Source organism: Serinus canaria, chromosome 27, assembly GCF_022539315.1.
Source record: "Serinus canaria isolate serCan28SL12 chromosome 27, serCan2020, whole genome shotgun sequence".
Taxonomy (NCBI): domain Eukaryota; kingdom Metazoa; phylum Chordata; class Aves; order Passeriformes; family Fringillidae; genus Serinus; species Serinus canaria.
Window position 1 is genome coordinate 1991473 of NC_066340.1, and position 26748 is coordinate 2018220.

Here is a 26748-nt window from a genome sequence, read left to right on the forward strand (position 1 = left end):
CACACACAGGCTTTTGCTCAGTTCACAGCCCTGGGAAGCTCAGAAGGATAAATGGACACATGCACAGACAACAAACACCACTGGAAATCTTAAATAGGCTTCAAAAGGGTAAGAAAGGTAATTGCTCATGTCATAAACCCCATGGACTACTGAGTAAACCTAGGGCTAGGCACCTTCTCTGGAAAAATCACCCCAAAGTGACCCTGAGCTGTGCCACCCCATGCCAGTGCCCAGCTCCAGCCAGCACCTGGCTCTCCTAGGTGGGGATTGGATGAGACTCACCTGTGGCCTCCCCAAGGAAGGCACTGACACCTCCACTGTCACCTTCCACTGACATCTCCTGCTGACATCAACACGCTCAGCAACCCAGAAATCAGTGCAGAGCTGTTTGCTGTGTGTCACATCCAGTGCTGGCCCCAGGCTGAGGAGGTCTCTGTGTCCTGGAGTGATGGAATTCTCTGTCAGGCAGTGGGATGTTGCTGCCATTGGCACTTAGGAAGCCAAATTGCAATTCTTGTTCTGCCCTAACGTTGCTTTTCTGTCTTTTCTCTCTGCTTTTCTGTGTTGTGCAAGGCATGAGGAGATGGCCTGGGGGAGCAGCTGCTATAGAAAATGGTTTGTTTGTAGCAGGGCTGTCAATCTCCTCCCCAGTGCTGAAGCAAATGCAGAGATATCACAAGGCCCCTCAGAAAAAAACATCATTTACCTCTTGGCTTTGACACTGCTGGTTCTGCAGTGAGGCCAGGGAGTTCAGTGGCTCTTTGGCCAAGCTGTTACATTTTCTTTGTGCTCTCTGTGTCCACAGGGGGAAAAATTAATGGGGTTCAGGGAGGGTTGTGTCCTGCCCTGAATCTGTGTCACACAGGTGTAAAAATATTACATCAAGGCTCTGTTACCCCAATTAGAGCCCAGGTTACACTGAATTTACTGCAGAGGTTTTGGATTGAAGCAGCAATGTCAGTCAGTTCACCTGTGCAGGTGAACTTACCCTGCAGTGAAAATCCCACCAGGAACAAGCCTCTGCCTCGTCCTGGATTTTCCCACCCTGAAGGCCCTAAACATTATTAACACATTTATTAATGTGCTATAGGTGTTAAAATGGGCAAGACCATGGATGGGATGGGATGGTCAGCAGCAAGTTAATGTCACTTTTCTGTTCCCAGGAGGAAGCAGAAGGAAATGGGGAGGAGTGAGAGATTGACAGGGGGACAGCACTCTGCTCACAGTGGACATGGCCAAGGAAAACTGGAGAAGCCCCAGGACAGGCTGGGGGAAGAACAAGAGAGGCAGAGAGCCACAGAGTCCCTCCTGCAGGGCTGCAAATGTGTGGTTCCTTGGTTCTGGGATTTGAGCAAAATAAACCCCCAGTCACCAACAAGGGACCCAACACGAGAGAACATTTTCAGAGGAACAAATATTGGTGATGAATAAGACTTGGGAGTGCTTCCCTGGAATGCAACTGTGCAAACGAGGAGAGAAGGATGAAACATCCCTCTCTTTGTCACCTCTTCTTGGGACTGAGGGTTGGGTTCCTGTGTGAGGGGAAGGGATCCATGGAGCTGCAGAATGGGGTGGGGGCAAGGTGGGAAGCATTGGACCTGAAATGTTGGGGCCATGCAGGAGGGCTGGAGCAAGGGATTGTCCTCCAGGTCCTTCTTCACTTGGGAGCCCCTCTCAGCAGTGGCTGTGGCAGAATTCTCTGTGACCCCTCTGAAGGAACCTCCTCTTCTTTCCTTGGCTCAACCCGACCTGTCTGTGCAGAGCAGATTTCTGCAGGCATGGCCCTACCCAGGATGTGCTCATAAAGGACAAAGTATGAACCTGACAGCTAAAAAAAGAACAAATAAAAGGCGTGAATTGGCCCAAGCAGCTGCTCTGCCCCGTGTCCTGGGCTGCCACTGACACCAACTCCCTCCTGCTACAGGCTCTGGAAAACCTTCCAGAAGTCTGACACAGGTGAAATCAAGTGCCACCATGTCCAGCACCCCAGAAGTGTCCTGGGAAGTTAATGGAGCAGTAAATCTGTGCAGAAAGCAGACTGCTCCTATCTTCCTCCTTCCTCCTCCTCTTCTCCCTCCTCCAGCCTTCCTCCTTCCTCTGGGGTCTTCAAAAAGAAGAAAACATGTTAAGTGCTGCAATATCTGGCTGGAAAAGCCACAAAGGGCTGTGGCACTCTGAGGATTGGTGGCACAGCTGGTACAGAGCAGGTCTGGGCAGCTCCCAAGGAACCCTCTGAGGGGTTCCTGACCTGCTTGGAATCCACCAGTGGCACAGAGAAGATCCCAAACACCTCCAAGTGTCTCTAACGGGGTCCAAACATCCCCAGAGATTCCCCCAGCCAAACCAGCCCCTTCCTCTGCTGTGGGAGCTGCTGGGCACCGTGTCCAGCACTGCTGGGCTGTGTGGAGCCTGAAGCACTCAGCACTGGGGGGATTGAGCTCCTTGGCCTTTGGGGACCCCTGGAGAGGCTGTGCTGGGGCAGGGGCAGCCCCTCACACCTCCCCCAGACCCTGTTACCCCGGGGCTCCTGTAACAGCCACGTGTGGCTGCAGGGACCTCAGGCTTCCTCGCCAGGTGAGTCACCCTTTTCATGGAATAACAAAACATATTTACTCAGAAGGGTGACGAGGCCCTTTCGTTGCCCCGAGGGGGTGTTAATCAGCCTCCTCTCAGCGAGAAAGGCCCTTTTGTTTTCTAGCCCTCACAGTTATGATTTTCACGGTCAGAAAGTGCAAGGCTCTGCTCCGGGGAAGTCTCATCATGCTTGGAAGCATCGGAGCCGGTGGGGAGCAGGGAGAGGACAAGGGATGGGGAGAGCTCCGTGTCTCCGTGCCCTGCGGTGGGGCTGGGGCTGTGCAGGAGGGAATGGAAGAGCAGGAACGAGCCAGAGGCGTGGGCAGGGCTGAGCACAGCTCCAGGTCTGTGCCTGCACACGCTGGGTGCTGCCAGGGGAAAACCACTGACGTCAAGGACACAGGATGGGAGGATGGGGCCCCTCTGCTGCCCTGCACGGGCACAGCCGAGGGGCAGCACCAGGTGGTTCCTCCTGCTGCCTCCCACCAGGAATTACCTGCCTGTGGAGGTGGGACACAGAGAAAACCCCTGGTTTGGAGAGTGCTGGGTGACACTGGTGGTTGAGCATGTGCCAAAGAGCTCATCCTGGCATCCCTGCCCAGAGGATGTTGGTGCTCAGCACAAAACTGTCCTGAGGAAGTGTTCCCCAGGATAAACACCTTGGATTTCTCTGGGGTGTTTCCCAGAGGTTTACAGCAAGCAAAGGAGCACAGCACAGCTGTCCACAGCCTGCATCTGCAGGTGCATTTTGCTCTCAGAACCTCAAAGAGTTTAAGACTGAGCTCTTCTTTCCTTAGCCACAAGGCCTTTACCCTGTGGCAACTTTTGATGGATCATTTCCAGTGAGGATACCTCACATGGGGAGTCCCTGCCTCCCTACTGCTGTGGGAAGGCAGGAAAAAGCAGCACAGGTTGTCCCACATGGCATCATCCATTGTCAGAAGCTGGGACGTCACTGTCCAAAACTTTCCTTAGAAAGATTCCACCCTGGGCTTCCAGGATCCTCCCTGGATCCAGCCATGAGCCATTCCACATTGATGTCATGTTCAGTGAATCATGAATTCTCCTGGCTCCCCACCACAGGCACATTTCAGCCTGTGCCAAGTGACTCCATCCCCCTGCAGAGAGTCACCACAGTCCCCCTGGAGCCACCTCTGCCAGCAGAGCCCTGGGGCCCTCAGCTGGACTGTTTGAGGGGGCTCTGCAAACTGGGGGTTCTCAGGAGCCAGAGGATCTCCCCAGTGCCTGCTCCAGCCCCCTCACCAGCTCCACAAGGACAGCCTGGTGTGAAGGCACAGGCCCTGGGTCTATCCAGGTGGGAAGTGTTTCCAGGGGAGCAGCAGCACTCCTGCTGCTGTGGTTGAGCCTCTGGGAGCTGTTTCTCTGTCCTCTGGTCTCCAGACAGTGCCCCAGGCTCTGCTCCCAGCCAGGCAGGGCCGGAACACCTCAGACACCCCCAAAGAGCACGTTAGCCATGGATCAGCGAGCACTGCCACACTCCTTCTGTACGTGACCAGTGACACAGGGCTCTGGAGATGCTGCCTGAAAAAACCCCACACTTGGAGCCCTTCCAGGAACTATCAGCACTAAATCCCAGGGATTTTCGGAGGAGGCTGTCCTGGTCACTCCCAGGGCTTGCCCAACCCAGTAAGGCAGCAGCAGTTTGATCATTAAATCCATAAGCTGGCTCAGACTTGCTGGCCACTGGCTATCCCAGGGGAGCTGTGTGCTGGGAGAAGCGTCCAGAGCTGCTCAGCAAGAGGGGACTCTCCTGGAGGAGAAATCCAGGAGGAGAAGTCCTGCAGGAGAAATCCAGGAGTAGAAATCCTGGAGGAGTTTGTACTTGTGTGTACCCACAGACACAGGGGCTTCTCCTCTGCAGAGTGAGATCCTCAGGGGCTTGTTTCCCATCAGTGCAAGTTTGGGCTGTTCCTGCTGCTCCTGCTGTAAAGAAACCTGGCCCTAAATCCTGCTGGCAGCTGGGCTCACGGTGCAGGTGCACAGGTGGGGATGGGGAGAGATGGAGCCATCACACCTGTCCTTGTTTGTGCTCCAGTGACCTCTCAGCAGAGGCATTTCTGCACACGCTGACAGCGCGGCGATGGGAGAGACATTAACCTCAGACCTACAGCTGCTGACAGCTTCCAAACAAATCATCCTGGTAAAGTTCTCTTCTCCAGGCTAGGAGACTTGCTGGAGGTTTCACGGTGGTGGAAGAAGAAAAGGAAATGAAGCTCAGCTCTTCTCACCCTGCCTGGTCTCTCCCTCCCACCTCTGAACTGTGTTGTTTACTAATACCTCCAATTTTTCCTTTTTCAGGAGTGAGACTCCTGCAACCCCAGGGCATGGAAGCATGAAGCAGCTTTTTGTCTTGGAGCTGGCGTCTCTGTTATCGAGGTGAACTCAAGGAGAACAATTGCTTTCCACACTCACGTTTCCCCTCCACAGTCAGCTCTGTTTGCTCTAGCTGAGGTGCCCCACACCAGCACTGATAGGGGTTGGCAATTCAGGGGAATTGCTCCCATATTTGAGCAACGGTTGGAAAAACTGTAAACCCTGAGAGGAGGGAAGGAGAGGGCTCTGGGCACAGCCAGAATGTTAATTACAGCTCTTGCTGCTAATAGCAGGGGTGAGGAGGAGTGATCAGGGAGGGCAGGAAGGGGAAAGGTAGAGCCAAGGTGTGCTGAGGGCCCCCGGATGGGTGCAGCAACAAAGGGCTGGAGAAGAATAGGCTGATTATTCTGGGTTTACTGGGATAAAGTGGGCAAGGATGGTGAGGATCATTCAGTGCTGGAGGGCTGCCAGGGGCTGTGAGTGGGACAGGGAAGTGCTGAGGGCTGCAGCTCCCCCCCTGCAGCTCTGCAGGGGCAGGCACATGCACGTTTCCATCTTACAATGGCTCAGCCCCACTGAAATCTGTAGCAGCCTTTGAGGGACTGAGGATCAAACACTCTCCCTGCAGCTGTTCCCAGATTTTTTTCCTGGGAGAAGAGCTTGGGACAAGCTCTCAGGATCCGTTTTCCTCACTGAATCCCACCCTGGCCATGCACAAAGTGCTCCAGTGCTTCTTGGGAAGTGAATCTTCCCTCGGATCCCTGTAGCCAAGGCATCACCACATCGGGAGTCGCAAGGTGTGCCTGCAGCCCAGGGCAGCAGCAACACTGCCGCTGTGGGCTCACATTCCAGGGGACCCCAGACAATGGGAGCATGGTTGGTGGCTGCAGGCAGTGCCAAGGGCTGACTCACAGCTGCTGACACTTGTCACACTGAAAGCCTTTTGGTATTTATGGAGGCTGTTCCCAGCCGCAGTGCGGGCACAGCGGGGCCAAAGGCTCCCCCGCCTTCCCCGCCCTCAGCCCGGCCCGCAGCGCCCTGGCCCGGCTGCTGCCAGGGCTGCAGGATGGGAAGGGCACCTGGATCCCCCCTCGGCCTCCAGGCAGGGCCACTTCCCTGCGAAGAGGCAGCTTTGTCCTGGCCAAACTCTTCCCTACGAGTCCATCCATTCCTGTCCCACACGGTCCTGAATTCTTCCTTTGCAGCTTTGCCCAGGGATGTAAAGGGTTCTCTGGCTGGGGTGGTAAGGCCATGACATGGGAAAATCTGGGAAGAGGAGAATGTTTGATCCTCAGTCCTTCAAATGCTGCTACAGTTTTCAGTGGGGCTGAGCCACTGTGAGATGGAAACGTGCATGTGCCTGTCCCTGCAGAGCTGCAGAGAGGGAGCTGCACTTCCCTGTCCCACTCACAGCCCCTGGCAGCCCTCCAGCACTGAATGATCCTCACCTATCTCACCATCCTTGCCCACTTTATCCATAATAACAATGATAACAACCCCATATAACCTGATAGCAGGGACAGCTCACAGCAAAGAACCATTGCCCTGAAACCCCTCCACGGGACAATAAAAGAGGTGCCTCTTTATCAAAACGTTGCTTTGGGGAACCCATTGCTTCATCTCTTTCCAGCCTTGCCCTGCTATTGTCCGAGCCTGCAGGAAAAGGAAGGAGAGGAGTTCCTTCCCTCTGGTTCCTTCCTGCCAGGAGCCGGGGCCGCGGGGCTCCAGCAGCCCCCGGGACCACCAGGATGCCAACTTTCACAGGACCACACTCCGTGCCAGGCGAAGGGGAGGAAGCTGCTAATGGACGCTAATGGAGCTGCGAGGATCCTCCCGGGAGGCGGCCGAGGTGTCCTGGAGCGAGAAAAGCGGCGAGCAGCTCACCCGCACTCACACGGCTGCTCCGGCTGTCGCTCCCGGACATCTCTCGGGGTTACAGCTTCAACAGATAAGGGCGGAGGAAGATTTGCAGCTCCAGGCAAACCACGGAGGCAGGTGGGTTGGGAAATCTGAGGCTGGTGCCACTGCTGCAGAGGATTTTGGGGATCTCACGCTGTGCCTCAGCAGCATCCCATTTCCTCCAGGTAACACCAGCATCCTCCTCCCCCGAGGAGCTCTCAGGTGAAGGAAATCCTGCTGAGGCTGAATCCTAAGCACAGGGATGAGCCTGACCCAGTGCCAGGAGTGACACGCTTGGCACTTTCATTTTTATTTTGCCATTAGGAATTTTCAGGACTTTTCTTATGACAAAAACTGTGGGAAAACAGAACAAAAAGAATTTACTAGAACAAAACGGTTTTGCCCCTGGTTTTGTTGCTTTCCTGTGTGTTTTTGAGTTAGCGCTTGTGTTCCCTCTGAACCTGAGGCTGGTGTCACTGCTGCAGAGGATTTTGGGGATCTCATGCTGTGCCTCAGCAGCATCCCATTTCCTGCAGGTAACACCAGCATCCTCCTCCTCCTCGAAGGATGTGTGAGCTCATGTGTGAGCTCATGTGTGTGCTCATGTGTGAGCTCATGTGTGAGCTCATGTGTGAGCTCACCTCTCAGGTGAAGGAAATCCTGCTGAGGCTGAATCCTGAACATAGGGATGAGCCTGACCCAGTGCCAGGAGTGACACGCTTGGCACTTTCATTTTTATTTTGCCATTAGGAATCTTCAGGACTTTTCTCATGACAAAAAGTGTGGGAAAACAGAACAAACCAAAAAGGATTTACAAGAACAAGACAGTTTTGCCCCAGGTTTTGTTGCTTTCCTGCGTGTTTAGCACTCGTGCTCCCTCTGCCTCTCCCCGGGGATCACCCACGGTGTCGCGGCACGAGGAAGGGATCAGCTCGCAGACTTTCTCCCTGCAGTGCCCTTCCCGTGCTCCGCGGGCGGGTCATGCTCTATTTATCGCCTCATTTCCATCCCCGAGTGCTGCAGTGCTGCTCCCTCCAGCCCTGAATTCCAGTGCCACGGGCTGTGCCAGCAAAACGGGACTGGGAACGAGCTTGTGACATTGGGAACAGCTCTGCTCACAGCCCGAGCATCACCTTGGGCTGGCTTCTCTCCCTCTGTGGCACACACTCCCATCTCCAAAGGGCCCTGAGACCTTCAGGAGGTGTCAAAGGGATGAAAAGTGTGGTTCTCCTGGCTGGTTTCCAGCTGGGCTTTGCCACTGTGTTGTTCAAGGTTTGGAGGAATGGGAATTGTGCTGGGTGGCACTGGCAGGGACACCAGGGTTTACCTGGTGTGAGGCTGTGCTGGAAGGAGAAGCTGCCAGCTGCAGCCAGGAATATTTTTTGTGGATTTCCTGGGCATCGCCTGCTCCCTGTGGCAGTGATGAGAAGGGAAGTGGGAACAGTGTGTGCTTGGCAGGCACGAGCACACCTGAGCACCAAACTGAGCTTTTAGACCCTTAATGAAAACACTGAAGGGCACCAACTGCTCCCCTTGCCCCAGAGTGACACAGCTCTGAGACAGAGTCAGGAACTTTCCTGGGAGATGATACAGGGCAGAAAAAACACACAAGGTTAATTGAGCCTTGATCCTGGTGGCATCTGCAGCTCCTGCATCCTGCTGCAGCTCCACTGCTGGCAGTACTGTCCCACAGTGACAACGATAAAATCACAGGCTCATGGAAGTCTGGGCTGCAAGGAACCTCAACACCCGTCCTGTCCCTTGGCAGGGTCACCTTCCACCACCCCAGGGTGCTCCAAGGCCCTTCCAGCCTGGCCTTGGGCTCTTCCGGGGTGAGGCAGCCACAGCTGCTCTGGGCACCTGTGCCAGGGACGGTTCTGCTGGTGGCTTGGGGGGTCTCTGGTGGGCCTGGGTCTCCCAGTGGCTGTATTGGCCCGGGAGGGGTCTCCGGTGGGCCTGGTTCTCCTGGTGGATCCGGTGGCTGTATTGGCCCGGGGGGGGTCTCCGGTGGACCCGGTTCTCCCGGTGGATCCCATGGCTGTATTGGCCCGGGGGGGGTCTCCGGTGGGCCCGGTTTTCCCGGTGGATCCGGTGGCTGTATTGTCCCGGGGGGGTCTCCGGTGGACCCGGTTCTCCCGGTGCATCCGGCGGTCTCCGGTTCCCCCCAGCGGCGGCGGGAGCCGCGCTGCGCTCGGGGCCGCCAGGGGGCGCTGCGGGTGCGGGCGGGGGACACGCGGGGGACACGTGAGGGCGGCGCCCAGGTGAGGGGGGGACAGGTGGGGACAGGAGAGAGGGAAGGGGGCAGGTGAGGACAGGTGAGCACGGGGGGAACTGGTAAGGACAGGCGAGGACACGTGAGGACAGTTGGGGACAGGTGAGGGCAGGTGGGGACAGGAGAGAGCGGGGAGGACAGGTGAGGACGGGAGGGGCAGATGGGGACAGGAGAGAGCGGGGACAGATGGGGACAGGTGAGCGCGGGGGGGCAGGAGGGGATAGGTGAACACAGCAGGGGAGACAGGTGAGGATTCCCTGTGCAGGGGAGACACACGGACAGCATTTCGGGGAAAAAAAACCCTGAAATGTTTTGTTAAGGGGGTGTGGGAACCTTTCCTTGAAAACAGATTTGCTGTCACGGAGTGTTTATTTCCATAAGGTCTGAGGGGGTGGGCTCTGGCCCTGCAGATAAAAGCCGGTGGCATAGGTGGGGCGAGCGGGGTTGTTTTTGTTCCTTTGTCTTCTGCAGAAGCCACAAAAAAAGGACTTTTTTTTTCTTTTTTTTTTTTTTTTTTTGCTATGCAAACAAGGGGGGAAAGGCAAAACGCGGGTGGATAAATGTGTGCAGAGCTGGGGAGGTTTCAGTTTTCAGGGAGTGGGTTTGGGGGGAAATGGGGGATTCATTTGTTCCTCACACATACAGGAGGGGCACAGAGGGGCTGAGAGAGTGTCTGAGGGGTTTGGGCAGCCTGAAATCAGCGTGTTTCTCCACTAAAGGCTGTTAATTTTCATGTAAATCTTTGCTGACAAAGAATCAGGGAATATCCTGAGTTGGAAGGGACTCACAAGGATCATCCACTCCAGATCTTGTCCTTGCACAGGACACCCCAACAATCCCACCCTGTGCTGAGAGTGTTGTCCAAACACTCCTGGAGCTGTGTCAGCCTTGGGGCTGTGACCATTCCCTGGGGTCTGTTCAGTGCCTGAGCATCCTCTGGGATGAGAACCTTTCCCAAAATCCAACCTAAACCTCCCTGGCACAGCTCCAGCTGCTCCCTCTGGTCACCAGAGCAGAGATCAGAGCTGCCCACCTGGAGGATGTTGAAGAGCCCAGTGCCCTCAGGTGTTCTTCCCTTCCCTTCCCTTCCCTTCCCTTCCCTTCCCTTCCCTTCCCTTCCCTTCCCTTCCCTTCCCTTCCGCATGCCCTTCCCTTCCTTCCCTTCCCTTCCCTTCCGTCCTTCCCTTCCCTTCCCTTCCCTTGCCCTTCCCTTCCCTTCCCTTCCCTTCCCTTCCCTTCCCTTCCCTTCCCTTCCCTTCCCTTCCTTCCCTTCCCTTCCCTTCCCTTCCCTTCCCTTCCCTTCCCTTCCCTTCCCTTCCCTTCCCTTCCCTTCCCTTCCCTTCCCTTCCCTCACAGCCCCCTTCAGATGCTCTCAAATAAAAAGATTTTTATCTTTTACACAGTAATTACTCCAGAGCAATTTGTTTGCACCGTGGGGTTTGAGGGTGGCAGAACCTCCCAGCACAGGGACCATTTACTGTCATTTTTTTGTCCCAGCCTCTGCCAGCTGTAGCTTCACCTCGGTGCAAAATTCACAGCTCTGCAACGTTCATTGTCACCTGAATAAAGGTGAGAAGTCTTCGAGTCACTGATGGCTGAAGTGACAGTGTTTTTCTCAGTTCATCTTCAAATTCTGAAGCTGAAGCCACCAGTTCTTGTGTGGTGAGAGATTGAAAAGCACAACGAGGCCTCGTGGGGAGGAGGGTGTGTTTGTAAAGCTTGCCTGAAAAAAGAAGCATCTTCTGCTGCCTGACAAATCCCATTTTCCAGGCTGGGATTTCTCCAGAGCAGCTGCCCTGGAGTTTCCCCACAGGGTCCCACGTGGTAGGAGGTGGCTGGAAAAGGCCATTTTTGCTTTTCAGAGCTGTCTAGGAAATTTGGGTACAAAGCCAGAGGCAGGTGATCTGTGGGAGATGTCATTTCTTGGGAGGATGGAGTTCAGCACTGAGATTATTGATTATTGAAGTCACATGGAAGGGGCATGGGCTGATCCAGAGGGAAAAGTCAAGTGAATCAAAGCCATTTAAAATCACTTCCAATAGATTTAAATAAAACCAAAGTCGAGCAACTGACTGCCCGAAGGAATTCCGTGTGATATCAGTGACACAATCTGAGCCCACACCTTTACTTCAGGGGGAGTTTTCCCGAGTTTTCCCCGAGTCCTGGCTCGGAGGGCAGGGTGTGTGTGCATCACTTCCCAGCCGTTCCCACACGGTGTCAGCAGCTCTCAAGGAGAGGTCGCTCCTGGTGCCTGTGGGGAGTTCAGGGGTTTGGCTGGGAGCCCTCTCCCAGGAACAGGGAATTCCTGACCCAAGGCAAGAGGAGAGTGGCTCTGGGGGAAGGACATGGAGGAGACCATGTCCCTGCTGTCCTCTGTCCCATCTTTCTGTCACTGCTGCAGCCAAAGGAGGATGGACCACAGACTCACCCTGGATGTGCTGTGGGTCACTCAGAGCCTGTCTGGGCTGTCCTGAGGTTGTCACTCAGGCCCTGGGAGGTCAGCAGTGCTTTGGGAGGTTCTTTCTGTGCTGGGCTTTTCCTATAGTCTCTATTTTTCTTGTTTCAGATGTCAGGGAGGAGAAGGAAGTATTTCCATCTTGGTCACTGGAGCTCCATCTCATGGAGTGTTTCATGACTTCCTCCATGGCTGCAGGAGGAAATTCCCTCTGAGGGAAGGCTCTTTCTGCACTGGTGATTATAGAGGGGGCTCATTTCCCAGCTGGAGCTCAGGAGCAGGTCCTTGGTGGGGGTGGAACACGTTCCAGAAGTCCCCTGGGAGGAGCAGCTTTTGTGCAGAGCAGATGTCTCACCAGAGCATCACCTCCATGCCCTGGCACAGCTGGAACAGGACCTGTGGCACAGCTGTGGGGCTGCTCCTGATGCCTCAGGTTTGAGCTTTTATATTTTTCAGTTCTGTGCTGCTTTAGTGTGTGGGTCTGGGTTCCATATTATGGGATGGTGAGCTCTCTGCACAGAGTAGGGACACAAAACAATTCCTTCTCCAGGTGGGACCAAGGAGAAATGATCCAAATTTCAGGCCCAAGAGCACAAACAACGTGGGCTGAAGAGAGAAAAACAAGAAGGATGGGCTGGAGCTGTAATTAGACAATTAACTCCAATGTACAAATGGAGCAGAATTTATAAAAGTGAGAGACCCCATGACCGGTTGTGCATTTTGTAACCATTTTGGTTCATTTTGTGACCATTTTGGATTCACCTGGGGTGCAGCCTTGGCTGGGCCCTTGTGTTGTCCAAGATGGATCCATTGAGGCCTCCTAATAAATCCCTGCTTTGTTCTTTAGCTCTGTCCAGTCTCAGTTCTAGGCCAGCCTCCTCAAGGCATCACTCCCCCATCCTGAGGTCCCTCCAACCCAAACCTTTCCCTGATTCCACGATGACCTTCCCTGGTCCAGCAGCCACAGCCTGGGCAGTGCCTGGACCAGGCAGCCCAGTGGAGGAGGCAGGAGGCTCTGGCAGCTTTTCAGGGCTTGTTTGTGGTGTTGGGGAGACCTTTTCAGTCAGTTGTTCTCTGCAGCTCCAAAACAACCTCACGCCTCCGGCTGCTGGGGCTGTGCAGGCACGTGAGGGGAGGGTGTGGGGGCCTGCCAGGAGCTGCTGCCAGCACAGCTGGATGAGTCTTGTACAGATCTGGTGCCTTTCCAGGTCTGCTGCAAGCCTCCAGAGCCTGGTGGAAGCCATGTCCATGGGGGCCCAGCTCTGCTGTGCTCCCCCTCTGCACAAAGGGTGATGTTTGAGCAGGAGCTTTGTCCCCACCTGTGTCCCCTGGCGAGGCAGAACCAGGAGCTGCAAAAGTCTGAAACTCTTCAAAGAGGCTCATGCAGCACAGCCCAGGAGCTGAGCCTGGGTTAGTCATCCATAAAGGGCTTTGTTTTTTTCCTCTCCCACTCCCCGCCCTGGCACGGGGGTTGAAGCTCTCTCTCGCTGCTTGGTGTGGCCAAAACTTAGAAGAAACACATTATCTCCCAGGGAATCAGTCAACTCTGCCCTGAAAACAGGAGTTTCTCTGTGTGCAGCCCCAGCAGCTGGGTTTTGCCCCAGTGGGGTTGGATTCTGCTGAAACCAGGTTTGCTGGGACAGATGTGTGTGCTCACAGAGCTGCACGTGCAGGTGGGACGTTCCCTGCTGAGTGGGTAAAACCTGCAGGATCCAGGAACTGCAGCTGCTGAGAGAAGTTCTGATTTTGGTACAGAGCAGCACACACAGACTCCAAATCCTGGAAGGCCTTTTGGTGTATTTCACTGGAAATGACTTGGCCTTTTCCTCTCCTGCAGGATGATTCAGGGCATTAGTGCTGTCCTTCAGTCACAGGAATTTCCCAATAAAGCCCCTGATCACTTGACAATAATTTTTGTGCCAGCACTCAGCAGCACAGAAAGGAAAGTAGCTTGTTATTTATTTTTTTTAAAGACAATTGAATTAAAAACAAAGCAGCAGGAAGGGAAGTTTCAGTTCCTGCACATGAGGAGCTTCAGGGGCTCAGCAGTGACAAATGCCTGGGCTGGCTCTGCAGCTGCCCTGCACGTGGAGCCAGAAGGCTCCTTATGTGTTCAGACCTGAATCAGGTTTGTACAACAAGCTGGGGCAGTGACAGGTGGTGATTGATCATCAACACTTGACTCTCTGCTGGTTTAATATCAATACTCAGCTCTGCAGAACCGGGGTCTTAGTGAAAGTGAAAAAATAACTTTCAGTGGCTGCCACAGCTGGGCTTGAAAGCTGCCAATTTCTGCTAAATCTGAACGTGTGAAACTGTGCTCATTTCAGCCAGAGGCTGTGAGAGCTCCCACATGTGGGATGAGCACGGAGCCAGGGATATTCTGCCTGGTTTTAGGGCTTGGGGAAGGAGCAGGATGGGCTGGGCTCTGTGAGGAGGAGGGCTGAGGACAGGACCCCCACTAGATTGTGCTGCTGTCATTGAGAGCAGCAGGATGCTGCTTATCTGGTTATTTTTCCTTATATCCCTACTGCATGTTGTCCCCTTCTTGGTGCCAACAGCTGGCTCTGAGCTGATCCTGCCACCTTCTAATCCATAAAATTCCTTGTCAGACTCTTTGATTCACTTGCTTTGAGGTCATGAAGCTGCTTGTGATGACACCAACAAAGGGCAGGTGACATCTCAGCTGTCTCATTTTCCCAGGTCCCTCTTACAGCAGCCCAGGGATGGATAAAACCCCTCTGTGCCCCTGGGGGAGGTGGCCCCAGGCCAGGCAGCTCTGCCAACAAGGACAGTTGGCTGTGCAAGAGTTCTCCCCTGAGGTGTGACACCTCCACCGCCAGAACAGGACTTTGGGGTTTTTTTTCCCTACAAAAGAAGGCGTGAGGAGGAAGCCATGGCCTCTCTCAGCTATTCTGACTGGTGCAATGTGCCCCCACCCTTCCCCACCACCCACGGGCATTATTTTTAGGGTTTGTTTACCTCACTGGGTTCCAGCTCATTCTTTTTTAGGGTGACAAGGACTTCCCTCACGCAGCTGCCCAGGTGGCACATGAGAAACCACAGCCCTGCCTGGAGAACTTTCCCCTTCTCTAATGAGGGCCAGGTTTTTTATTGGCTTTTTAAAGAAGATTTGGAGCTGTGGAAGGAAATAGGCAGCTCTTGCTGGTGAAAGGTACTAAAATAGGTTAATTCCATGCAAGTGGATGGATTTAACTCTTCTTTTTGGTAACAAGTTCTGTGTGACTTGGCTGCAGTATTTGTGATTTTGTGTGGTTGCTTGGTGGGTAAGTTTTACTGGTTTAAGGCTTTAAGGTAGAGTCTGCTTTCTTAATCAAGAAAGTTCCTGACCATGAAGAGTTTGGCTCACAGTCACCTCAGAGGAGCAGGGGGATTGGTTAAAAGTGCTGTGGCTCTCTGCAGATCCCCAGTTCTTGCTCTAAAACTGCTCAACCTTGTGCACAAAGGAGCTCTTGGGGCTCTGAGGACCTCGTTGTGGTGAGAACCAGTGTTTATTTAAGGATCCCTGGGTTTGAGGTTCTGCATCTTGAGCTGTGTTGTGCTGCTCTTGAGATGCTTCTTGAGTCTCTGGGCCAGATGCTGAAACTCACCTTGTCCTTTCTCTTCTGGGGGAAAACGTGAGACTTTCATCTTCAGTGAAAGCAGAAATGAGCCTTGGCTCTGGCACTCAGTGTCAGGCTTCTGTCTCCTCGTGTGCTTTGAGTCTCTTCCTCTTTGATTCCGTGGTTACAATGACAAGGCACTTTTTGTGAAGGATATGGGTCCCCCCTCACTCTCCCTGTGTGCTTTGAGGCACAAATTAACTGGGGAGGCCAGGCAGGAGCATTCTGTTCATTGTTTTACTTGCAGTTCCTGCTCTCACCCTGGATGTGGCTGGGGGTTATGGTGCCCAGAGCTGTTGCCTCTCCCCATGAGCAGTTCCCACAGTATCATAGTGGTTTAATACTGAATTTTAATTAAATGTGGACAATAAAATGCTACAGCTCAAAGTTTTTTCACTTAAAGGTTGGTGAGTGGCCATTAGGTACATCCAGCTGTGGAGCAGCATCAAGACAGGTGGGTTAATAGTTAAAATAAAATCTCCTTAATGTGCTGCTGACTTGTTTCTTCTATAATCCATCAGCAGATGAAGTAAACCAACATATTTCTATTTAGTTTGTTTTCCATGCTCTCTTTCCTGAGGGCAGCACTGGTATGAAGCTGAGCTGACCAAACAGCTCCTTACAGGACAGAAGGACTGACAAGGACTGGACAAGGATGGAGAAAATGCAATGGAAAACCAGAAGTGTTTTATTTAAATTGTTATAATTTATTTTTCTCAAGTAGCAAAATACAGTCAGTTTTTAGACATCAGTGGGGAACCTCAGATTGGGATCTTAGGCCAACGTTAACATGACTCATCTAAATTAGATGCAAATTTGCTCTGTCTGTTAAATTTAACCAGGGAAAGCCAGGCACTCTGACATCACCCCTGCCTCACTGAGGCACAGCTGCAGCTGTCCCAGAGGGTGCCTCTGCATCTCCTTTCTGGAAGCAGCTGTGTGTGATCCTGTTTGGAATTCATCTGGTCTGTAAGGACCTGAAGACTGCTTCATTTGCAGGAGGGGGATGGCTTTTACCTACAGGACAATAAGTAGAGCTCCATGGGCTGGTGGAGCAGTTTCCTGGCTGGAATGAGGTGAATGGTTCTGCATGAAAAGGTTCCATGGAAGCAGAGTGTTTTTGGGGTACATTCATGAACAGATTGAACTTTGTCTGTGTAAAGCAGCTTTACATATTGAATATACATTAACAATATATTGTTACTGATGAGGAAAACTGCAAATACCCTGTGCTGGGGCTGTCCCTGGCTCTGGCCAAGAACTGTGTCTTGCCCAAATAAGGATGGGAACGAAACTAAGGGCAAATAGCTGTTCAGTGTCAGTTGTCACCCCCTGTTTCATGTGACAGAGAAGCAGCACTTTGTACAGTTACCTGGGCACTGTAAATGAAAATGAGTTCAACAGTTGAGCACAGATAGGTAACACAAAGCAGAATCCTCTCTTCCCAAATCCCAGCCCTTGACAAAAATCCCATACACCAGAGGTAAATGGTTTATGGAGAATTTATTCAGATTTGGTGGCAGCCAGGTAAATAACTGGCAGTGCTGTCTCACACCCAGCCAGTGAATTCTGTCTTGGAATTTTAATTCTCAATTCTCTAAAGCAATGCTCTCCAACCCATGAACTAGAGAGTTCTCTGTGTCATTCCTGATGGATCCATATGTTGAAAAAAGGATAAATGTCTGTTTAGTGAGTGTTTGCTGCTCATGGCTCTGTGTGTTCAGGGGAACATGGACATGTCTCCCCTGGCAGCCCTGGGAGCAGCTCCAGGCTGAGACCTCTCTCCACTGGTGATGGCTCTGAGAGAGCTGGGTGCTGTGGGTGCTGTGGGATCAGAGCACAGGACAAGGACAGGGACAGGAGCACAGGACAAGGACAGGGACAGCTGCACAGGCTGTGCAGCAGCTCCTCCCAGCTGACGTTCAGCTGTCCCACGGCAGCAGTTCCCAGAGCGTTCATCTGTCATCAGGAATCTTTGCTCTTCCTGTGAAAGCACCCACTAGAATTACAGTCTGGGCTCCTCCAAGGTCTGATTTTCCATGACAATAATCTTCTGTTCAGCTGCTGTGGCCCTGGCAGAGGTGGACAGTGTTCAGATGAAACCTCAGCGAGCCGTGTCTTTGTTGGTGCCGACAGCACTGATGCAAAACACTCCCCAGTAGCTTATGAGTGAAATACAGATCTGACTTCAAAGGCAGCTGAAGTCCTGCTAGAAGGGCTGGGAAGGGAGCAGAAAACTCACATTCATATTTATCTCAAGGTCAGCAGGTGATAGCCCAGAAAGAGGATACAGGCAGAAGTAAAGTAGGATTTGTACTTTTCCTGACAGAGCTACGAGTGGTTACAACGTTATAAAGAATAATTGAAATGATGGCTTGAGTTTGTATGGATTTTGCATTAGCTGTGGTCATGTCTCACATTTCATGGGGGAAGGCAGAGCAGTGGTGTGCTCAGATACTCCACAGCTGGGGCTGTGTGTTGGATAGAGCCTGAGGCTGTGGCTGCCGGTTGGCCTCGGACTGACTCAGTGCAAGGGCATTTCTCTGGGCTTGCAGAGCTGTTGTCTTGTTAAAATCAACATCCAAAGCAAGGGTGATGATCCTGGACAGTTCTGCTGCACCAATGTCTGTTTTCCCTTGGTACTTGTCGCTTTTAGGGTAAATGTTCTATTTTGAGAATTTCTCATTTTGACAGGGAAAGACTAAGCTGAAGGTGAAATGACAGGAGGAATTGCAGACTCACCACCTCTCCCTCGTTTTGCTGTTAGTGACAGCTCTGTTGCAAAGTCTCTCCACCCATGGGACACTGGCCAGCAGCCTTTGCTGCTGAAACAGGAGGAGACTTCTGGGTTTCCCCCTCGACTTCTCTGCAGTGTAGCAGGTCTTGCTCTGCCAGGAGTTCAGACTAGAGAAAATGTCCAAAACCATTTCAAGCTCCACCAAGCCGTGCCTGGAGCTGAGCTCACGGGGAGAAGGTGGTGGTTGTCTCTGTCTCCATGGCGAAGGAGCTCCTCTTGTTGTCCCGGCAGGAGGTGAGCTGCCAGAGGCGCTCCTGGCTCAGGCAGCCCAGCTCCTTCAGCAGCTTGAAGAGGTCGGTGCGGAATTTGACGCCGATGAAGGCGTAGAGGAATGGGTTGAGGCAGCATCGGAAGCAGGCCAGGGTGTAGGTCACATCATCTGCCACGTCCAGCTTCTTGCTCTCCTCACAGGAGCTGGTCTGGTTGAAGGCTGAGATGGTCTTGGCCAGCATGACGCCGTTGTAGGGCAGCTGGAAGACGACAAAGACGATGACCACGGCGATGATGACCTTGATGGCTTTGTTCTTCTCAAAGTTACGGGCCTGGAGTAAGGTTTTGATGATGATGAGGTAGCAGAAAGACATGACCAGGAGGGGAATTAAGAAGCCAAACACCATTTGGGACACTTTGATGCCAGTGTTGAAGGTCTGCAAGTCATCAGCAATGATGGAGCAACGGGGGCTGCTCTCTGAGTTGTTCACACCACTGTGAACCAGCTCAGGGATGGAGAGGATGAAGGCCAGGACCCAGATGAGGACGCAGGTCACCTTGCTGATGAAGATCATCCGGGGACGCAGGCGATGGGCTGAGGCTGCCTGGACGATGGCGAAGTACCTGTCGATGCTGATGGACAGGAGGAGCAGCATCCCACTGAAGAAACTCATTTTGCAGATGCAGTAGACAGCTTTGCAGGCAACACTCCCAAAAAGCCAATGTGTGGCCGCACTCGCCGCCCAGAAGGGAAGGGTCAGCAGGAAGAGGATGTCTGCCACAGCCAGGTTCAGCAAGTAGATGTCTGTCATGGTCTTCAGCCTCTTGAAGTAGATGTAGGTGAGCATGACCAGCCCGTTGCCCAGCAGCCCCATGAAGCAGATGAGGCTGTACATGGCCGGGAGGAAGGCAGCACGGAAGTTTCGGACCTCCTCCTTCTCACACAGGGACTCAAACATGCTGTAGTCAATGGTGCTGTTGGAGTCGTAGTAATCAGTGACATTGTCCCCAGCACAGAACTAGAACAGGAAAAAGAAGAAGAGTGTGTTGGGACAAGGGCTGTGCTGCCTATGTGGCCATGCAAGGAAAGGAGCCTGGAGAGAAGTCCCAGGGAGTTCCCGAGTGCTGTCTCATGCCAAAATCACAAACAGAGCTGACACAACCTCGTGGCTGAAAGTGTTTCCTATAAACGTGTGAGGTTTGGGGCTTTTTGGGGGGCTCCAAGTGGGAATTCCACCAGAAATGTTTTGTGCTCGGCCAAAGCAACATCTGCAAGCTCTCAGATGTGTGGCAGCTTTCCAGAGTGTTCCAGGACCCACCTCCAGCTGTGTGTGCACAGCTGGCTGTCAGATAAAATGTGAGAAATAAAAAACCATCCTTCAGCTAAATAAAAAACCAGCGAAGGTGCCTGTGAGAGCGTGAGGAAGTGCAGTGAGTGGAGCAGGAAGCTGCTTCCGTGTTGGGCCAGCATCTCATTCAGGGCCCCGATTTCAGTTCTGATTATTCTTGTTTCATCTTCCTACACTGCCACAACCTGTGGGGCAGACAGAGCCTGCGGTACCTGTGCCCTGCTTTTTGTGACTTATTAGTCTCCAGAACCTTCTCCCCATCTCACAGACATGAAAGGTTTCCTCTGGATACCCCCACCCTTTCTCGGAGAGCATCTCAATGCTCTCCATCTCAGCAGGTTTGGCTTTCACCACATCCTGCCAGGCTGCCAGCAGTGAAAGGGAAAAGCAGGGGCTGCTTGGCTGTGCCCCAGGCAGCCCCATGGGCTGGGGGGTGGCCACTGCAGCTGAGGGACCTCGGGCACCAGGACCAGGCCCTGGGTTTGGGAGCAGGTCATAGCACAGCTCTGTTTGTGGTCCACCTTGCTGGGCCAGGTCACTCTGAGCACCAGGCAGGGGAAGATGCTGAGCTCTTCCTCCTTGGGTGCATCCCTCTCCTGCTCTGGGCTTGGTTAGAGCTCAGCACCTTGACCAGGAATCTGTAGGGAGCAGGAACTGTCTGCTCCCAGCAATCAATGTGGTGCACTGGGAATGCTCATTTTGGGGCTAAGAGTGGACTCACACAGCCCAGACCATCTGCAAATCACTGCGTTTGCCACCATTTTTCTCTGCTTGGTTTTGTTTCTCTTGTTTGTTTTTCTGTAGCTGGGCTCTGCTCTCACCTCCCACCTCCCACAGCTGGATCCTGTGGTGAGCAGCTGTGTCCCCACACATTTCTGGGACTGTGGGTGGCTGCTCTGAGTTTTTGAGATCTCCCTTTACCCACAACACAAACCAGCTGGATTTCAACAATGTTGTTGAAAACATCTTACCTGAAAAACGATCGGCAGGCTGAAAACAAGGCTGACCTTTAGCTGCTTGCCTAGGGAAGAAGGAGATGCTGTGTTAGTGGCTGACTGGGGGTTTCCACGTGGTTCTTACTTTCAAATAGTGGGTAATGCTGTCCATGGCACTGTGAACCCTGCAGAACCTTCACCACTGAGGAAACCAGAACCTGGGGAAGATGCCAGCAAGATAACCCAGGGTCATGAGCGTTGCTGTCAGAGCCCTGGTGGAGCCTCAGGAGTCTGGCCCCCCTGGCTTCACAGATTCATGGAACAGTTTGGGTTGGAAGGGGTCTCTAGAGGTCATTCAGTCCAACCCTCTGCAGTGAGCAGGGATGTCTTCACCTAGACCAGGCTGCACAGGACCCCATGCAGTGAAGGCTGGAGCTGAGGACTCTAAACTCAGGCACAGTGCACCCATTTTGATTTTATCCATTATTTTCCCCTGCAGGCAGCCACCCTTGTTCCCTTGTGTCTGAGCAGTGAGGGTGCAGCTTAATCCATGTGAAAACACCCAGCTGTGAGGGCCATAAATCTGGCCCAGCTGTGCCCGTGTGGTGCCTGGGCTGTGCAGAGGAGAGCTCAGCTCCCCTGGGACAGATAGAACTGGAACTGGCTGAAATTTATTGCTTGTCTCTAAATGTCAAGAGTTGGCTTCTGCTGCCTTGGGATGTGAAAATATAGGATGCTGACAGCTGGGAGGAAAAACTGAATTTAGAGCCAGGTATGGTGGTGGTGAGAGCAATCTCAGCCGAGCAGCTCTTCCTGCTGTGGTTAGCAGGGCAGGGGCCAGGGAAAGCTTTCTCCTCACTGGTTTTACAGCTCCTACCAGCATCTATCTCAGGCAGCTGCCACTGAAAGTTGCTCAGCTGGAAGGTGGCAGTGAGACAGCCCTGAGCTCCACTCTGTGTGAGGAGAAGATGTGTCCCTCCCTGAGGGGTGCCTTGGCCCAGGATGTCCCTCCAGGCACTGGCTGGTCCCTGCAGCCCCTCATTCCCTGTGGGTTTTCTGCTCTGGGGGTGCTCAGCAAGGAGATACCTTTGGCTTTCAGCTGCCTGTTCCTCCTAGAACTCTGCCTTGCTCCTCATGGCCTGGTTGTTCATGAGTGTGATTGATTCCTGTGCTCAGTGTCTGCTGGACTCAGCTCTGCTTGGTTTCAGTTTTGTGCCAGGCTCCTGCCCGTGTTGCACTGCACCAGGATGATGAACTTCCACTACAGGCAACTGCACCAAGTCCCTGTGTTAAATCACATGCAACAGCTTCACTAATATCAGATAGATTTACCTGTGAGTGGGGATGTTTTTAATACCTGAGGGTGATGTGTGGGTCAGAGAGATCCTCAGCCACATGGGAAAACTCGTGGCTCATCCCCAAGCCTGTGTGAGCACCTCCCCTGAGGCCTCCTAGAAGCTCTGTCTCACCTTCCCCCCTTATTTTCATCTTTATGCTCATGCAGCTGTGTGCTCAGTTGTGTTCATCCTCCCCTCACCTTCTCCAAACCCTCCTGGGGGTATCTGAGGGGTTCCCACGGGAACCCAGGAGGAACCTGAGGGGACTCAGGAGTGGAGGAGTGCAAGGCAGGGACTGAGGGTGAAGAGAAGCTTCTGGCTGCTCTGTCCAGCCAGTGGCTTTCCCTCTGATCAGTCCCAGACTGCAGGAAGAGGTTTGGTGTCTGCTGTGGTTGTCACCCCTTCTATCTGCTGCCCTGCCTTTTGCATATGATACAGGAAATACACTAAAAGCCCCAAGGACTGAGACCCTTAAACTAGGTGGGTTTAATCAAGCTGTAACTGCCCTTCCTGCCTGGAACAGAGTCCCTGACTCTGCAAACACCACAGCAGCCTTTAGCTTCTGCTGCACCTTCTAAATAGCCTGGCTTCCCTGGGATCCTGGCTACCTGTGGATGGGTGATGAGTTCCTGTGCTGGTAGCTCAGCCCACCAGGAAATTACCCCTGGGGCTGCTGGATAAGAGGCAGAGAAGAACCACCCTCATTCCATGGAGGAAAAGCACCCATGCAAAGCAGACTCCAGCAGCTCTCTGTGCCTTGGTTTGCAAACTCCAGGTCCTGCCCTGACTTCACCTGACCAGCCCCAGCCCCAGCCCTGGTGAGAGCTCCTTTGCTCTGCTCTGTTTTCTTATCACCCTGTGAAGGTCTAGAAAAACAGGACTGAGAACGTGACTCAACCAACTCCTGAAACAGTTCAGCTGATATCATTCCTTTGAAGATCATCATAGGTTTCTTTTTTCTCCCCTTTCTCAGTTGCTGTTTTAACTGTCTTAAATGTCAAATGACTTTTCAATATGAAGAAAGCCCCGTGCTGTTTCTGCCCCTCTCCTGTGCCCCCACCTCGGATTACACATTAGCAAAAGCACAACCAGAGAGGCCCTGCTGCCTCCTGCTCCCTCTGTGCCAGTTTGAGCACGTTTGTGTCACTGGTTTCAGTCAGACTGGACAGGACTTGCATCTGCCCAACTTGTCTTGTGGTCTGGGGCAGTGGGCAGAAGCAATTATCATGACAGGAGTCTTGCTCTGAGGTTTATCAGGCACTTTAGGTACAATTTCTTTACTTTTTCTTTCCTTTTTACACCTCCTGGCAGTTGGCTGCTGTGGGTATTTTCTTAAAGTTTTTTTAAAGTTTTGTTCCTCAAAATATTGAGGGAAAAAAAAACCCTCTCAAAAGTCCCTGCAGCCAGTTGAACTTGAAACCTCAATTTTAAAAATACACCAGAACCCCACCACAGCCAGTGAGTCAGCCTGGCCCTAGAGCCCCGTGGCAGCCCCTGTGTCCCAGCTGCTTTGAGGCCATTCTTGTCCTGAAGGACCTGGAAATGGATGGAAAGGGGAATTGCTCCATGGGAGTGAAGGAAAGAAGGGATCTGTTCATGACAGGGGATGGGAACCCCTCAGTTTTACAATTTTCCTCCACAGACTAAGCCTGGTGGGGGGATTCCTCCTTTGAGAGCTGCTGAGCTGTTCAGGCTCCCTCAATAGCAAAGGTGTTTTTAATCCCCAGTTCAGGTGCCTGGGGTGGGCACCTGGGGCACAGCTCAGGCTGTGCTGTGGCAGAAGGGGGGTGAATTTGGACAGGCAGATCCCTCCCAGCTTATCTGGATCTCCCTCAGCAGCAGTTCCTAAACATCAGCAAGGGAAGAGCAGCTGCAGGAGCAGTGAATCCCACCAGGTGCACCCAGAAAGGCCTCTGGCAGTGGAAGTATTTGATGTCAGAACATCTGCCTGGAAGAGGAGAGAGACACAGCCCTGAGGGAGATTAATCAGATCACACAAATGACCAGGGCAGCTCGTGAGGCTCTGGCTGCTGCTACAGCTGAGGGATGCAGGGGAGCAAAGCAGGAGCTGGGAAAGCTTTAGGGGTCAGATGCAGGAGAGCAAAGCAGGAGCTGGGAAAGCTTTAGGGGTCAGATACAAGAGAGCAAAGCAGGAGCTGGGAAAGCTTTAGGGGTCAGATACAAGAGAGCAAAGCAGGAGCTGGGAAAGCTTTAGGGGTCAGATGCAGGAGAGCAAAGCAGGAGCTGGGAAAGCTTTAGGTGTCAGATGCAGGAGAGCAAAGCAGGAGCTGGGAAAGCTTTAGGTGTCAGATACAGGAGAGCAAAGCAGGAGCTGGGAAAGCTTTAGGGGTCAGATGCAGGAGAGCAAAGCAGGAGCTGGGAAAGCTTTAGGGGTCAGATGCAGGAGAGCAAAGCAGGAGCTAGGAATGCTTTAGGGGTCAGATGCAGGAGAGCAAAGCAGGAGCTAGGAATGCTTTAGGGGTCAGATGCAGGAGAGCAAAGCAGGAGCTGGGAATGCTTTAGGGGTCAGATGCAGGAGAGCAAAGCAGGAGCTGGGAATGCTTTAGCAAACCTGCTCTGGCCAAACCCTCGTGGTGAACGAAGGCTTTTTTGGCCACCTGGAATTGCAAAGCACAAGTTCTGGCTTCAGCACACGTGCAGGCAGTGATTAACCTGCTCTGTGTGTGTTTTACATGTACCAGCTTCTGGTGCCCCTTCTCCAGCAGTTCAGGAGGCTTTTGGGGGAGAACCAGATATTTCTGAGAAAAGTTAATCATACCTAAGTGATCTAATGACTACTGGCAGTTAGCAGGCTGTTCTCCCCCTTCCCCTCCTCACAACTGGCAGAGGAAAGACACTGTCATCTCAGGAGTGAGAGGAGCCAGTGAAACCCAGTCATGCTCTTATTTCATGTGTTCACTGCTCTATCACAGAAGAAAGTTAATAATTATCGACCTCCACTCCTTTCAGGAAACTGTGAATCAAAAGAGAAGATAAGCAGAGAGAAGCAAGTCAAAAATTTCCTGCAGAAGTGAGCCAGGTGTGTTTTAAAGAAAGCACCACGGTGGTGCATCTTCCAGGAAAATGAAATATTCACCTGAAATACAATAGTAGAACAAAACACCCAAAGCAGGAACATGATCATAATCTGGTCAGGTTCTCATTAACTCTTTCTTTTCCTGTCCTCATTAACCTTTCCCAGGAGCTGCCCCCAGATACTGGACCCCTTGGAACGAGCAGCCCACAAAGCACCCACAGGATGATGCAGAGGCCAAAAGTAGAAACAAGAAGAATGATGTGTGGTGGGCAGGTCCAGTTTGGTGTTTGTTTGGATGCAGGCATTCCAAAATTCAGGAATTTCCTAAGCCATTGATTGCCAGAGGCTCTGAGGAGAAAGAAAACTCCCTTGACTCATTCCCTGCTCCTGCCTGGAGGGTCCTGTGGGACCTGCCTCCTCTTTTCCCTGCATCCCCCAGGGCTTCCTGCATCCCTGGACCATCCCCAGAGCTTCCTTTATTCCCCAGAACTTCTTGCATCCATCTCCCTGACCATCTGCATCTCCAATGCATCCTGCTTCCCCCAGTGCTCCTGCAGATATTTTAAAATAGAAATAACTTGCAAAGGACTGGATGGACTTAGAGAACGATCTCAGCTCTTCTTCTCCTAATTCCTCGATTGATTCACTGAATTAAAACGTTGCCAGGGAGAGTGTTCTCTCTCTCTCTCTCTCTATTTTTTTTTTTAATTAAGAACACAGAAGAAAAGGTGTGAATTATGCAAGATTCCGTTTGCTTCGGAACAAAAAGGCCCCTTAAAATTGCCTCCTAACCTCTTTTTTGTGTTTGTTTCTGAAGTGATTTGAGGTTTCTGTGCTTCTAAAACAGAACCATGCTTTTTTTTTTTTTTTTTTTCTAACAGTAAAAATGAGGAAGATGAAAGTCTTTGATACTGTTTAAATACTCTAATAGAAGTCCTCCACTCCTGTGTCACAGGACAGGGACTGGGCATCATTAATAAAGCTGAAGACACAGCCCAGGGCTGCAGCCCAGGTACTCACCCCCATCCATGGTGTGGTTCCAGCAGGATCCAGTCACAGAGGTAACGAGAGCATCACCCACTCCAGCACTGCCTCCCCAGCTCCTGCCAGGGACCCTCCTCGGGGAACTCTGCTTTTATACTTCCTGCACCCCTGTGAGGATCTCACAGGCACCCTGATGTCACTGGCATTCAGTAGACCCTCCTCCTCCTCCTCCTTCTCATGTGTTCAGAGCTGAGCTGAGCTCTTGGGTGCTCAGGTGCTGCCTCGGAGTGCTCTGCACACCCAGAGCTGTCACTGACACTTGGGGAAGTGAAGAGGGCTCTGCTTTTGGACTGACACATGAGGAATGGTCTGTGGTGAAGCAAACAGGGGAAGGAGGCTCTTTCTTACCTCCCCACTCCAGCAAATCCTGCTTCATCTGTGGAGCCCTCAGTGCTGGAGGAAACAGGGGATCCCATCCCATCCCATCCCATCCCATCCCATCCCATCCCATCCCATCCCATCCCATCCCATCCCATCCCATCCCATCCCATCCCATCCCATCCCATCCCATCCCATCCCATCCCATCCCATCCCATCCCATCCCATCCCATCCCATCCCATCCCATCCCATCCCATCCCATCCCATCCCATCCCATCCCATCCCATCCCATCCCATCCCACCTACCAGACCTGTTTTGGGAAGGCTGTTCAGGATGGAAATCTCACTGCACAGAACTGCCCATGACCAATAACCCATTGTCCTTCTCCTTCCCTACACTGTCAGCAGCTCAGTGACTTCCCCCCTTCTCTTTCTGGGTATTTTTGTCTTCCCCAAAAGGCTCTGCTCTTTGTCAGTGTCATGCCTTCCCCCAAGGCAGAGCAGTGGATTTTGTTTGGCGTTTGCTTTTTGTTTGGATCTACCTGTCCAACCCACTTTTGTTT

General features: G+C 52.6%; 1 protein-coding gene across 1 annotated transcript; it reads right to left on the reverse strand.

The window, feature by feature from the left end:
- Window positions 1-17935: 17935 nt before the first annotated feature.
- Window positions 17936-26186, reverse strand: CCR7 (C-C motif chemokine receptor 7). Its single transcript, XM_009096535.4, has 3 exons — window positions 25843-26186; window positions 20485-20534; window positions 17936-19183 (listed from the first exon to the last, which is right to left on the reverse strand). Exons 1-3 carry the CDS (start codon window positions 25850-25852, stop codon window positions 18119-18121), a joined length of 1125 nt encoding a protein of 374 aa, XP_009094783.2. The 5' UTR covers window positions 25853-26186; the 3' UTR covers window positions 17936-18118.
- Between the last annotated feature and the right edge of the window lie 562 nt (window positions 26187-26748).